Source organism: Pituophis catenifer, unplaced genomic scaffold (assembly GCF_029215685.1).
Source record: "Pituophis catenifer annectens isolate HBS135680 unplaced genomic scaffold, rPitCat1.0.hap2 SCAF_5, whole genome shotgun sequence".
Taxonomy (NCBI): domain Eukaryota; kingdom Metazoa; phylum Chordata; class Lepidosauria; order Squamata; family Colubridae; genus Pituophis; species Pituophis catenifer.
The window spans coordinates 9,450,707-9,465,061 of NW_027256885.1; the positions used below are offsets into that span (position 1 = coordinate 9,450,707).

Consider the following 14,355-nt stretch of genomic DNA (forward strand, 5'->3'; position numbering starts at 1 on the left):
ATCTTCTCTCCATCTAGCTTGCAACTGTACATATTGAAACCATGTTTGAATTATCCTTTCTTCTCTTAGTTGATTCAAAGATTTTAATTGTAGTATACCTCCTTCCTTATTAAGAAGCTCTTTATAAGTAATCACATCTTGTTTTTGCTCTACACTTATATTCTCTATCACGTGTCTGGGTATTGCCCATATTGGTAACTTATAGTTGAATTTATACTGATACTTTTTCCAGACACGCAATAAAGCATTCCTTAATATGTGACTTTTAAAAGCCTTATCCACTTTCTTATCATATAATAAATAAGCATGCCAACCGTAAACCAAATCATATCCCTCAGTATTCAATATTCTTTCTTCTGTTAAGTTCATCCAGTCACTAATTGCTGACAGAGCAGCTGCCTCATAATATAGTCTTAGGTTGGGCATTTTGAGACCTCCTCTTTCACGTATATCCTGCATTATTTTTTGTTTTATTCTCGGTCTCTTCCCTGCCCAGACAAAATTATTAATACCCTTCTGCCATATCTTCAAATTTTCATCTTTTTTAAGTATTGGTATCATTTGAAAAAGAAACAAAAACCTAGGCAAAACATTCATTTTTACTGCTGCTATTCTTCCTAACAAGGATAATTGTAATTTTTTCCAGTTTTCCATCTCTCTCTGTATTTTTTGCCACAACGGATCATAATTATGCTTAAATAATTTCGCATTTGATGTCATAATATAGACCCCTAAATACTTAACTTTTTTTACAATTTCAAATCCTGTTAGTCTTTCTAATTCATCTTTTTGATTTGTAGTCATATTTTTAGTTATTATCTTAGTTTTCCCTGCATTTATTTTAAATCCAGATACTTGTCCATATTGATTATGTCCATTAAACCTACAACCAACTGTAATGGTTGGGTTAAAGTAACAACCAAGTCATCTGCGAATGCTCGTAATCTGTAGTCATACTGCCTAATTTTAATTCCATTTATTTTGTCCGACCCACATATCTTACTTAACAGAAATTCCAAGGTCAAGATAAACAATAATGGAGACAAAGGACATCCTTGTCTCGTTCCTTTTTCTATGTTAAAAGTATCTGTTAAACTACCATTAATTATTATTTGCGCTCTTTGTTTCTGATATATTGCATTAATAGATTGTGTAAAATATTCTCCAAACTGCATCTTTTCTATTATTTTCAATAAGAATTGCCAGTTCAATCGATCAAATGCTTTCTCCGCATCAAGAAATATCAGCACCGCAGGGATTTGGTTGTTCTTCCCCAAATACTCCAATAGGTTAACAACTTGCCTTACATTACTCTTCATTTGTCTACCATTTATAAAACCAGTTTGATCATTATGAATCATTTGTTGCATGACTGTCATTAACCTATTTGCTAGTATTTTAGCAAAAATCTTGTAATCTGTATTTAAAAGTGATATAGGCCTATAATTTTTTGGCTGAGTATGGTCTTGCTCCTCCTTGGGAATCAGAGAAATATAAGCTGTCCTCCAGGATGGGGGTACAACTCCTCCCGATTGTATGTTGGTAAATAATTCTTTGAGTGGTCCCACCATTTCTGACTGCAAGTGTTTATAATAAGCGGCTGTCAAACCATCCGTCCCAGGAGCTTTACCCACTTTCAACTGCTTAATTGCAAGCATAATCTCCTCGGAAGTTATTGGTTGATTTAGACCCTCCCTTTGCTCTTTTGTAATTGTAGGAATATTCTCTTTCTGTAAGTATCTATCTATATCTATACTTTGAATTTTATCACTAGCATACAACCTCGCATAAAATTCTAAAAATGCTTTTTTAATCATATTTTGCTGATAAACCTCTTTACCTTTATATTCTATTTTCTCTATGGTCCGTGACTTTTGTTTTTTCCTTAACAAATATGCTAACCATCTCCCTGGTTTATTAGCATTGCAAAAAGTATTATGTTTAGCATATTGCAAATTAGTTGCGACCTGATCTGCCATTAACATATTAAATTGCCTTCGCAATAAGTTAATTGCCTCTTTTATTTTCTTGTCTACTGGGTTCAATATCAAAGCTTGTTCTTTTTTTTTAATTTCCTCTTCTAAGTCCTTCCTTTTTTTTTCCTGTTTACGTCTATGTTTATTATTCAAATATATCAAAATACCTCTCATATATGCTTAACTTGCATCCCAAACCATTTCCATAGATGTACCCTTATGCATATTTATAATGAAAAATTCTCTCATAAATTTTTTACATTCTTTTACATTTTCCTCATATCTAAACAGATTTTCATTTAACCTCCAAGACCTCTTAAATCCCTTTCCATACTCTAATTCCATCCAAACTGGACTATGATCCGTTAAAACTCTTGGGCAGATCTTCGTCTTCTTCACCCTAGAAAAAAGATCATTAGTAATTAATATAAAATCAATCCTAGAGAAAGATTGATGTCTATCAGAAAAAAAGGTAAAGTCTTTTTCTTCGGGGTTCCTCTCTCGCCAGATATCTCTCAACTCCATATCATCCATCATTTCAAAAAACGATTTTGGCAATCTTGAACGCATTGAGATATTCTGCAAGAGCCCCTTCTTATCTTTTTTAGTGTCCAAAACTCCATTCCAATCGCCCAGTAAAATACATGATTTATAATCCCATTGTAATAACTTGGAATGTAAAAGCTTATAAAATTTTTCCTGTTGTTGGTTCGGTGCATAGACTCCAATTAAAAGTATTTTTTCTCCTTTTATTAAAAGTTCAATTGCTATAAATCTTCCTTGATCATCTGCTTCAATTAATTTGGCAATTAAATCTTTTTTTAGGTATATAACTATACCATTCTTCTTCTCAGGAGCAGATGCAACGAAATGTATACCTAACCTTCCATTTATTAAATATTTTTGATCTTTACTTCTAATATGAGTCTCTTGTAAACAAATTACATCATTTTTAAACTGTTTCAAATAATGAAATATTTTTCTCCTCTTTTGTGGAATATTTACGGGACCGCCTGCTACCACCAATAGCCTCCCACCGACCAGTACGCTCCCATAGAGAGGGGCTCCTCCGGGTGCCGTCGGCCAAACAATGTCGACTGGCGGCCCCCAGGGGGAGAGCCTTCTCTGTGGGGGCACCTACTATCTGGAACGAGCTCCCCCCCGAGATACGGAGGATTCCGGATCTGCGTACCTTCCGTCGCACGCTTAAGACGTTCCTATTCCAGCAAGCCGGTCTGACCTAAACTTTTCCTCTTTTAAATGGGAATTTTAAATTTGGTTTTAAATTATTGGGGTTTTAAAATGGTTCAGCCAAATTTATTTAATTTGTTTTATCTCTATTTTAAATTTTGTATTTATATGTTTTATTTTATGGCTGTTCACCGCCCTGAGTCCTTCGGGAGTAGGGCGGTATACAAATTTAATAAAATAAATAAATAAATAAAATAAAATTTAGGCCATTAACATTCCAAGTCAAAAATCTAGTTGCCATTCTTGGCCCCCTGAAGCTTTTGGAGCATCTGCTGGAAATCTCCATGCATTTTACTTTTTGGTCTTGCTCCTCCCACTGCTTCTGTTTTTGTAGTGTCTTGAATCATCTGAAGTTGCTGCACTCTTAATTCTTCTTGACGCTTGGCTGCCACTCGGGTCTGTCTTTGATCCTTAGGTTCTTCTATCTCCAAGACTTGAACAGTAGTCGAAAGTTGTATTAATTCTTCTTGAGTAATCAAAGCTCCCTTTTGGGCCTGTGCCAACATTTCTTCCTTCTCCCCCTTTCTTGCCCCCTCTGCTTCCGTCTTCCTTCTGGCTTCTGGGGGCTGTGGGCATCCAGCCTTTAGTACATTGGTGTAAAAATCTCTTGCCTTCCACACTGAGTTAAGACAATATCTTTCTCCTGAATAGTTCACCACTAGTCCAGCTGGAACTTCCCATCTGTACTGTATCTGACGGTTTCTCAGTTCTTCCACCAGAAAGGCATAATCCCTTCTGGCTCTCAACATTTTGGGGGGGATCTCTTTCAGTATTAAAACCTCCTGCCCCTGCACTTGAAGTTTATTTTTAAAAGTGACTTGTAGGATTTCATTGCATATTCTCCTTGTTGTAAAATAGACTACAATGTCTCTTGGTAAATGTTTCTGTCTGGCAACCCATGAATTGACACGATAAATTTTGTCAATTTGCCATTCAAGATTTGCTTTTTGATCTCCCATTATCTGTGCAAATGCTTCTGAAAAGATCTCTCTCAAATTCTGTCAAGTATTTGCAAGCCATTGGCACATATATCATACAGACACTAGTGGAGGCAGAAAGTGCCCCCACCCCTATGTGGAGAGGAGGGGCTTACACTGAGTATAAAACCCCCTCTAACCTTTCCACCAAGCTCTCTTTTACGTTTGTTCTCCATGAGACATGATCTTTGATAGGGGTAGTCACACACGCTGTGTGCCCCCTATCCTAATGGATATTAAGACAGCCTTTGTATATAGTTAATATGTTTTGTTATATGAATAAATACATTTATCACATTTATTCATGCATCTGCCTTTGGACTCTTCTATGCTCCTGGGTGTTTCTACGATCCCAATTTCCACAGAATGGTAGCAGAGGGAATGGTAGCAGAACTCCACTCCAGGAGCTGTTGAAAAGGCGAGATGCCCTCCAAAATAACCTGTGAGAGAAGTTCCCCTGTTGTGACCAGAGGCCTTCAACGGAGGAGAACTTCACAGCAGCCCCAGACTGAATCAACGATGGAAAACATTGAAGGGGGTTTCCATCCAGCTACACCCTGGCAGCCAGAGGCTACCCAGATGCAGCAAGAGATCCCAGGGGCCGAGCCAGGCAATGTTGGAGAAGGCTTCTTCAGCTCTGACGAAGAGGGGGCAGAAGGACCAGATGAAAGCCTGGACAGGCAAGTGGCTGAGATGTCAGAAGAGGAGTGCAGAGCAGCGCTCGCCTGCCTCCTGAAGACAAGGGCAGCAGCCAGAGAGAGGCCTGAGGAGGCAGCACCAGAGATGCCTGCCATCCCGGTAAGGACTCCCCTGCGTGATCTCTCCAAGATGGCGCCTGCCGCCAGAGAGACTGCCCCCCACCCAGTTTCCCGCCAAACAAAATGGCCGCCAGGCCACTTCCGGAGGCAACTTCCTCCAAGATGGCTGCTCCCCTGGGCACTTTGCCAGCACCACGAACCAGGCCATCCCCAGCTCCACAGCCCAGGCCTACAAGGCCAGCCAGCCAGTTCAGCATTCCAGCGGCCCAGAGGACCACTCCGAACCCACAAGCCCCTTGCCAGGCCCCGCCTGCCATGGCAAACATCAAAGAGGCCATAGAGGCCCTGGTCGCTGCCCTGCAACTTATGGAGCAACCACCCACTGGCCCCCCCGAGGTCCCAGACCCAGCTGCCCACTCAAGGAGGGCCCCAAATCCAACCTCCCACCTCCGGAGGAACCCAGCTGGACCTGCAGCCTCCCACCCCCCACTGCAGAGGCGCTCACCATTCACTGAATGCTCCACGGAGGCCCAGGCTGAGGCCTCCGCACCTTTCCGGTCCTGCTGGGATGATCCGGAGCTGCAATCCTGCTCCTCTGATGGAGAAGAGGAGATCCAGAGACATTTCCAGGCCTACCCAGCCCATGGACCTCATCTGATGGGCCTCCAGTCTCCAGAAAGATCTCCAGGCCTTCTTCCCACTCCTCCAAGGTTTCCCCGCCACCCAGATGATGTTCGGGCCTACCCTGAAGCTCCAGCCAGACCTGACTTCAGAGCTCAGAGAGGGAGATCGGAGCTCCAACAAGAAAAGGCTTTGGAGCATGCTCCATTTCCTGCATGTGCCCAGTTGCTTCAAACTACAGAAGGACTACAAAAAGGAGCCAGACCTAAGCAATCGATCCCAGGCTTAGGGATCCCAATGCCATTCACAACAGGCTCTTTTCAGCCATTTGAACAACTCCCCATGCAGTTTAATGGCAATAATTTTGTAACTTTGCCAAATAATTTTGAAAAATTACATTTAAGTGGTCAGAATTTTAAAAAATGGTGTAAAGAGATTCAGATAATTCTCTTAAGAGAAAATACTCTGGACATGATCAAAAGACCACCCCCTTTACCTTGGAGCCCTGAAATTGAGTTCCTGCATAAAAGAGCTTACACAACCCTGTTAAGTTCTATAGACACAGCTCTGTATGCCAGTCTTTCAGACGGCCTCACAGCTCAGGAAGTTTGGACTGCCCTATATAATTTGTTCCATAGTGACAATATGGCTGCAACCAGCAGATTGTCAAGAATTTTCCACAACGATAAACTCAAACCTGGTGTCAAAATGGGGGAACATTTGGCAACGCTTAAAGCCATGAGGGATGAGCTTATACAGAGGGGGGAGCCTGTTTCTGAATCCATTTTAATTAGTGTGATGTTGAACTCCCTAGACAAATCCTGGAGTCCCTTTATTATTTCTCTAGAAGGGGTTTCTAGGGAACAAAGAAATATAGAATACTTTTCTGGCCGCTTTATTGAGGAAGATTTAAGGCGCAGAGATGAGGAACAACAAGAAATGAAGGAGGCATATCACAGACCTAGGCCTCAGAGGAGGCGCCAGGACACAAGTGAAAGGATTAATACCCTTCCCACCTGCTTTGACTGTGGCATACAAGGTCACTTTAAAAGGGAGTGCCCTCGCTCTAGGGCCAACACGGCTGGACTTAAGCACAATAAAAATAAAAGAGGCCGTGGAAGAGGGGGAGGTGGTCATAAAGGATACCAATTCTGTAGTGTCGCTAGTGAAAATCACACCTCCCAGGTAAAGGATGCTGAGGGGCTGTGGCTTCTTGATTCAGGTGCATCAACGCATATAGCCAACACGAAGCAACGATTTAAGGTTTTACACCCGCTCAAGTCCTCAGTAAAAGTTGCCACTGGGGACAGGGCAGAGGTAACTGGGGAAGGCGTGATCAATGTGCCTGGTATAGGAGATGTCACAGGGGCACTGTATGTTCCCTCAATCAAGAACAACCTTTTAAGCATCTTAAAATTGACTGAGGATAAAAATGTAAAACTGGTTTTTGAGAAGGGTGGAGGTTATGTTTTCGAAAGTGGGGGTGTTGTTGGCGATATTGTAAAAATCAACAATTTGCCTTATTTTCCCCCAAAAGCAAAGGTCAAAAGGCACAAGAAACCTAACAAGAGGGCTCAGGGAGCTAACGCCCAGATAGAGCAGAAAGCTTCTGTGCCAGCCCCCAGGTGGTCCAAACCCAAGGACCCTGGACCTAAAACCAATGAAGCTTTTAAACCAGCTCCTAGGACATCCAAAGCCATTAAGGCTGAGCCCATTAAGGTCACAACTCCTCAGCCAATCCTGAGGAACTCTAAGGTGACCATTAATCCAGTGCCTACTCTCATTACTGAACAGACCAAGGCTTGTAATGGTAAGATACATAAGGTTGACAAAGTATGCATGGGTAAACCTTTACATTTGGATTGTGCTCATATATTACACCGCAGGCTTGGCCATGCCAGCTTCCCGGTTATTAAGAAAATGCAAGATTTTTCTGATGGGCTTAAGATAAAGAATTGTAATACCTATTTGGAATGTGCCATCTGTAAGGCAGCAAAATCTAAAACTGCTGCTATACCTAAGGTCTCTTCCCGTCGTGCAAGGTACCCTTATCAGCTGGTACACATGGATTTGGTTGGTCCTTTTAGACCCTCCCTTGGTAGGGGGCGTTATTTTTTAACGGTAGTAGATGATTACTCTCGTTATGGCCATGTATTTATTTTAAAGGACAAAACTGAAGTCTTTACCAACTTCAAATATCTTTACAACCAGATCCAAACGCAACACAAGGTGTGCATCGCTCAGGTGCAGAGTGATAGGGGGACTGAGTTTACATCCAAGATTTTTGAAAAGTGGATGAAGGAGAGAGGTATCCTCCATTTTAAATCATCCCCTCGAACTCCGTCCGAGAATGGCATTGTAGAAAGGAGAAATGGCGTGCTGCAGAATGTCATGAACTGCCTACTTGCAGATGCTGACATGAGCCAAGTTTTTTGGGCAGAAGCGGTCAAAATGGCTAATTATCTAGTCAACAGGACGTGGAGTAGTGCCATTAACCAAACCCCATACTTCCTGGTCCATGGAAGGAAACCTAGCCTCTCACACCTGAGAATTTTTGGTTCCTATGCCTGGGTCCATATTCCCAAGCACCTCAGAAGAAAGGGGGGCAAGGCATCAAGGAGGCTCAGATTTATAGGTTATGCAACCGGCAGCAAGGCCTCTAGGTTTGTAGACAAAAATAACCTTGTCATTGTCTCTAGATCAGCTTCCTTTGAGGAGGGGTCAAATTGGTCAAAAATTCATTCCAATGAACCCGGTTATTCCCCTATTAGAAGCGACACTGAACAAGCAGCACCACCTGAAGAGGATGAACCAACAAACTCCAAGCAACTGACCAGCGAAGATCCAGATGGTGATGAATCCCTACCTGACTCTGACGATTCAGACAAGGAATCCCTGGGTGACTTCACACCTCCTGCCTCACCTAAACGACCATATCTTCGCAGCGCCTGGGACAGAGGCCCGCCCCATTTTGATTGGAAAGATACCTCCGGCAGCTCCAATTCTGACACCGATGCTCCGGATGACAATGATGATGGTGAGTAGCAATTTCCCAGACGGTCAAAACGCTCCAATAAAGGGGTGCCACCCAAAAGGTTGGACATTGGCTGTGTTGCCTCGGTCAACAGCGTTACCATGGCCCCTAAAACGTACTCAGATGTCCTCCAGCTTCCCGAGGAAGAACAGCGCAGGTGGAGGGTGGCAATGGAGCGGGAAATGGACAGTCTCAAAAAATTGAAAGTCTTCATCCCCATGGAAGTCCCCAAAAAGAGGAAAGCAATTGGCACCCGTTGGGTCTACAAGGTCAAGCCAATGCCCAACAACAAACTCCTCTATAAGGCCCGGCTGGTAGCACAAGGCTACGCACAGCGCTACTTCCAGGACTTTGATGAAACATACTCCCCCACCGTGAGAGCGGAAAGTGTGAGGGCTGCTTTGGTCACCGCAGCAGCACATGGGGAACACATTTTTCAATTTGATGTGCAAACTGCTTATTTACACGCACATCTAAAACAAGAAATTTACGTCAGAGGTGCCCCTGGATTTCAACGGCAGGAAGGCCACACCTGGCTTCTGAAGAAAAGTTTGTACGGCCTCAAACAATCAGGCAGACTGTGGTACAAATGCCTGACCAAAACTCTCAAATCACTGGGTTTCCATCCATCTCCAGCTGATAAATGTACCTTCACAAGGGATACCAAAGGGGGGCTGGAGAAAGTCCTAGTGTATGTTGATGATCTTTTATATATAGGGCCTGACAAGGGGGGAAGTATTATATTTGCCAGGACCCTACAAAAAAAGTTCACTCTAAAGTCTTTAGGATATGTGGACAAGTACCTAGGCGTACAAATCATCACTACACCAAAAGGTTTTGCTCTCTCCCAAAAGGAAAAGATAGAGGAACTCTTGGTGAAATGTAAAATGGAAGATAGCAAGCCAACGGCTATCCCAATGCAGACCGACTATTATGGATTGGCACACAAGGATAGCCCAGAGTTCCAAAATAATACTCTATTTAGGTCAGTGATCGGCTCATTACTATATATAAGTAACTGGAGCCGTCCAGATATTGCCCTGGCCGTAAACCTGCTATCTAGACAAGTGGAACATCCTACCCAGTCCCACTGGTTGGCCATTAAAAAGCTATTAAGGTATCTCAAGACCACAGCAGATTACGTGCTTCGCTTGGAACCTGAGAATAGAGACAAGGCCCAATTAAAATGCTTCGCGGATGCGGACTGGGCCGGAGATACCAAGACACGCAGGAGTACTTCGGGCTTCTTGGTACTATTAAATGAGGCAAGTGTTGTCTTGTATGTGGGTCAGATACCTGGGTAGATCTGATGGGTACAAGCAGAAAAATCAGGAAGAACCAACCTTGCATCTGGAATTAGGAAGACATTTGCCTACCAAACTTTTTCCCTGTTAGTGAATTTTTAACTGCTGTGGAATCCTTCTCCACCTTCCCTGTCCTTCTGAATTATCACAGAAGGCTGAAGGAGAAATTGCTGACCCTATCTGTTCCTGTAATTTGAATTTAGGCTTAAATTTAGACTTAGGTTTACGTGTAGGGTTAGATTGAGGAGGCTAAAACATATAAAGAACGGTTGCTGGAATTGGATAAGTCTAGTTTAATGAAAAGAATATTCTGAGTTTTAACTCATTTAATCTTTGTTCATTTTAATATTTAATTTTATACTTCTGTTTTTATAATGTAAGCTGCCCAGAGTTGCATGACACTGAGAAGGGTGGCAAATAAATTTAATAAATAAAATAACAAATAAATAAACTGCAGTCCCTGGAAGAATAGAGGAGCAAGAGTCTTTTGGGAGCAGAGATCTTTCATAGAGTCAGTTTGATCTGGTGGTTAAGGTGCTGGCCTAGAAACCAGGGGACAGTGAATTCTAGTCTCACCTTAGCAGTGAAAGTCAGCTGGGTGACTTTGGGCCAATCACCAGGAGACTGTGAGTTCTAGTCCCACCTTGGGTATGAAAATCGGCTGACTGTCTTTGGGACAGTCAGTCTCCCTCAGCCCAGCCCACCTCACATGGTTGTTGTTGTGAGGAAAATAGGAGGAGGAACGTATGTTGGATATGTTCACCATCTTGAATGCTTTGTAAAAATACTAAAGGTGGGAATTACAACAAACAAACAAACAGATTAATAAATAAATACAGGTAGTCCTCGACTTATGACCACAATTGAGTCCAACATTTCTGTTGCTAAGTGAGATATTTGTTCAATGGGGTTTCCCCATTTTACAACCTTTCTTGCCACAGTTGTTAAGTGAATCACTGCAGTTGTTAAATTAGTAACACAGTTGTTAAGCGAATCTGGCTTCCCCATTGACTTTGCTTGTCAGAAGGTCGCAGAAGGCGATCACGTGACCCTGGCACACTGCAACCGTCATAAATATGAGCCAGTTGTCAAGCATCTGAATTTTGATCATGTGACCATAGGGATGCTGCAACGGTCATAAGTTTGAAAAATGGTCGTAAATCACTCTTTTCAGTGAGCTGTAACTTCAAACAGTCACTAAACAAACTGTGAGTCAAGGACTACCTGTAATGTCACCGTCTGATGGTCAATGTGCCGGTTGTTAACGTGGCCTTCTTTCTACCACTTTTTCCTCATCCAGGTGGTAACCGCCTTGGGGAGTACCTGGCACCCGGAGCACTTTGTCTGCACTTACTGCCAGAAGGAGATGGGGGGCAGCAACTTTTTTGAGAAGGATGGTGCCCCCTACTGTGAGAGAGATTACTTTCAGCTTTTCTCTCCCCGCTGTGGATTCTGCAACGAACCCATTCTGGATGTGAGTTTTTTCCCCTACTGCCTGAAAACGTTCGGTGCGGTTTTGAGTAAGTGCCGTGTGTGATCTGTGTGTGGTTTTTCTGAGAGCCCAATCCTGAATGAGAGTTTCAGGGTCTGTTCATTCATTTCACCCTTTTTCCCCTCAACGGTCTGAGCGCTTGATAGCAGTAGAGAGACAGCAGTGCAGTTTCCCTTTTTATTCTCCACCAGGAAGGAAACAGCAGTCAGGAGTGGGTTAACTCTGTCTGTTAGCTGATGGACTGAGTCTGCAAAACTGTTAAGCCACGCCTCTTCCTGTTGCTTGCCAGCTTTTTTAGACTCAGCAAGCTGGACAGACGTGTTTATTAGAGCTGTCCATTTCTGATTGTTTTTTCCTGTAGGAAAACTTCCTTTTTTATTTATTTTAACTTTTCTACTAGCCTTGTATTTTTCTAATTGGTTATTTGGATTCCAGCGTGAAGGGCGACTCAGCCCAAGCCCGCTGAAGGCTGCTGGGGCGGCAGGAGGTCTAGAAGGGATCAATCCAACCTCTGGGTGGTGCTCACGGGTCTGTATTTACGCCCCGAAACACTGATCAGCAAGGGGACTGTTGCTTTTATTTCTTTTATATAGGCCCAATAATCAGGATGCAAGTCATGAGAGTTTAAACAGTATTTATTTCTTGGTTTCTATCATAGGAGAACATCAGGCAAGCTAAGCTCGCAGTCCAGAACATCAGTATATATACACAGAAGGAGGAGTCAAAGGTAAGGAGGAGTCAGTGGATTAACCCCTACATATATATATATATGTATGTATGTATGTATGTATGTACAGATAGTTAGGTATATTCACGTGTGACAAATCCCCCTCTAAAATACCTAACGGTTATCAATTTTACAATTTATATACATATACTTAATTTCGAAGTTAGATAAGCATGTTGTTTAATTGGTAAAGGTTTTGTTAAAATGTCTGCAACTTGTTCATTTATATCACAATGAATAGCTTTAATAAATCCTATATTAGATAACTGTCTGACATGTTTATATTTAATATCTATATGATGCGACCTCTGGCCTATTGCTTCAGATGCTGAAATTTCTATGGCAGCTTTATTGTCTTCATGGATGGTTATGGGATAAATGGGTTCAGACCAGATGTTAGATAGTAGATCGTCAAACCACGTTAAATTATTGGCCGCTTTTGATAGACAAATATATTCCGCTTCAGCTGTGGAGGTTGCAATTAAATTTTGTTCACCAGTGTACCAATATACAGGACAATTGTTTATAAGAAAGACATAACCAGATGTACTTTTTCTGCTTTTTGAATCTCCGGCCCAATCCACATCAGCATAGCATGACAGAATAGGTCTTTCTGAATGAGCAGGTTCTAAGTACAAGCAAACATCAGTGGTGAATTTTAGATATCTAAGGACCCTTTTTATCCCTTCCCAATGATATGTATTAGGATTGCTTACGTGTCTAGACAGAAGGTTAACAGCAAGAGTGGTATCAGGTCTAGTCCAATTAGAAATATATAATAATGAACCAATGACTGATCTGTACAAAGTATTGTCTTTAAATGGATCACCTTCGTTGTTCATGTTTTTTATCAAGTCAGTTTGCATGGGAGTCTCACATGGTTTCGAATCAATCATGTTGCATTTTTGTAAAAGTTCTAATATTTTTTCTTTTTGAGATAATTTGAATCCTCCTTTGGTCTTATCAATTTGAACGCCCAGATATTTATTTACTTTCCCCAAGGTTTTCAACGTAAAATGTTTGCCCAATTTTTCAGCGAATTCATCACATCCATGTTTGTGTTGCCTAAAATATAAAATGTCATCAACATAGATGAGTACATATTCTATGGAATTTTCCCCTTTTTTGATAAAAAAGCATAAATCTGCAAACGTGGCTGAAAAACCCATTTCTCTAAGTATCTTTGCCAAACACTCATACCATCTTTTTCCAGATTGTTTTAATCCGTATAAACTCTTATTTAATAACCAAGTTTCTCCTTTCTGTATATTATTTCCAGGGGGTGCCCTCACATATATTTCTTTGTCAAGGTCAGCATGTAAATAAGCAGTTTGTACATCAAACTGGTACACTTCTAAATTCAGAATGGATGCTATTGTTAGTGCGCTTTTGACACTCTCTGACCTCACTGTGGGAGAATACGTATCTACATAATCATCTGGGAACCGTTGCGCAAACCCTTGAGCCACTAGTCTAGCTTTGTATAAAAATTCATTATTTTCTAGTTCCTTAATTTTGAATATCCATTTAGTTCCAATGGGAGTCTTACCTGCAGGTGGTTTTGCATGTGTATATACATTTAATTCCTTTAAGCTATCCATCTCCCTTTCCATTGCTTGTTCCCACTTGATCTTCTCCTCTTGTGGTAATTTTAGTATTTCCTCATATGTACTGGGTGTTTTATTGTATGCATTGATAGATAGTATGTAGTCTTCTAATCTTTTTGGTACTGTGTTTCTGTTGGATCTGATGGGTCTATTGGGAGGTGCTTCAGCATCATGCATATATCTTGCTTCTTTCTTAGTTAGTGTATCTTTGATGGGGTGATTCCTTTTCCATTCTCTAGTTGTTATCTCTTGGTGTCTGGGTTTGTTAATTTTTTGTGTTTTGGATTCAGTCGCATATGGTATGTGTTTTTTATGTGTGTTTATTGTGTTTTCAGCTTCAGGGCATAATTCATTTAGATGTATTTTGGACCAATTTGCGTGCTCGTGGAATACAGCCGTTCTAGATATTATGAATTTATTATTTTTGTTTATAAATCGGTACCCTTTGGTCCCTGATTCATATCCCATGAATTTTAATCTTTTTGACACTTTATCTCCTTTGCGTCTTAATTGTTTTGGAACATAGACATCAGCAGTGACACCGAATATATGTAGATGACCAATTTTAGGTTTTCTGCCATACATGATTTCGTAAGGTGTTTTGCCAA

General features: G+C 41.5%; 1 protein-coding gene across 1 annotated transcript in view; it reads left to right on the plus strand.

Annotated features, from left to right (window-relative positions):
* The window catches only part of LOC139317567 (paxillin-like), an 83,582-nt gene that overhangs the window by 1,720 nt on the left and 67,507 nt on the right, over positions 1-14,355 (plus strand). The window contains exon 2 of the mRNA XM_070944663.1: positions 11,222-11,395. Coding sequence (XP_070800764.1) covers positions 11,222-11,395 — 174 coding nt within the window. The remainder of the gene's footprint in view (positions 1-11,221; positions 11,396-14,355) is intronic.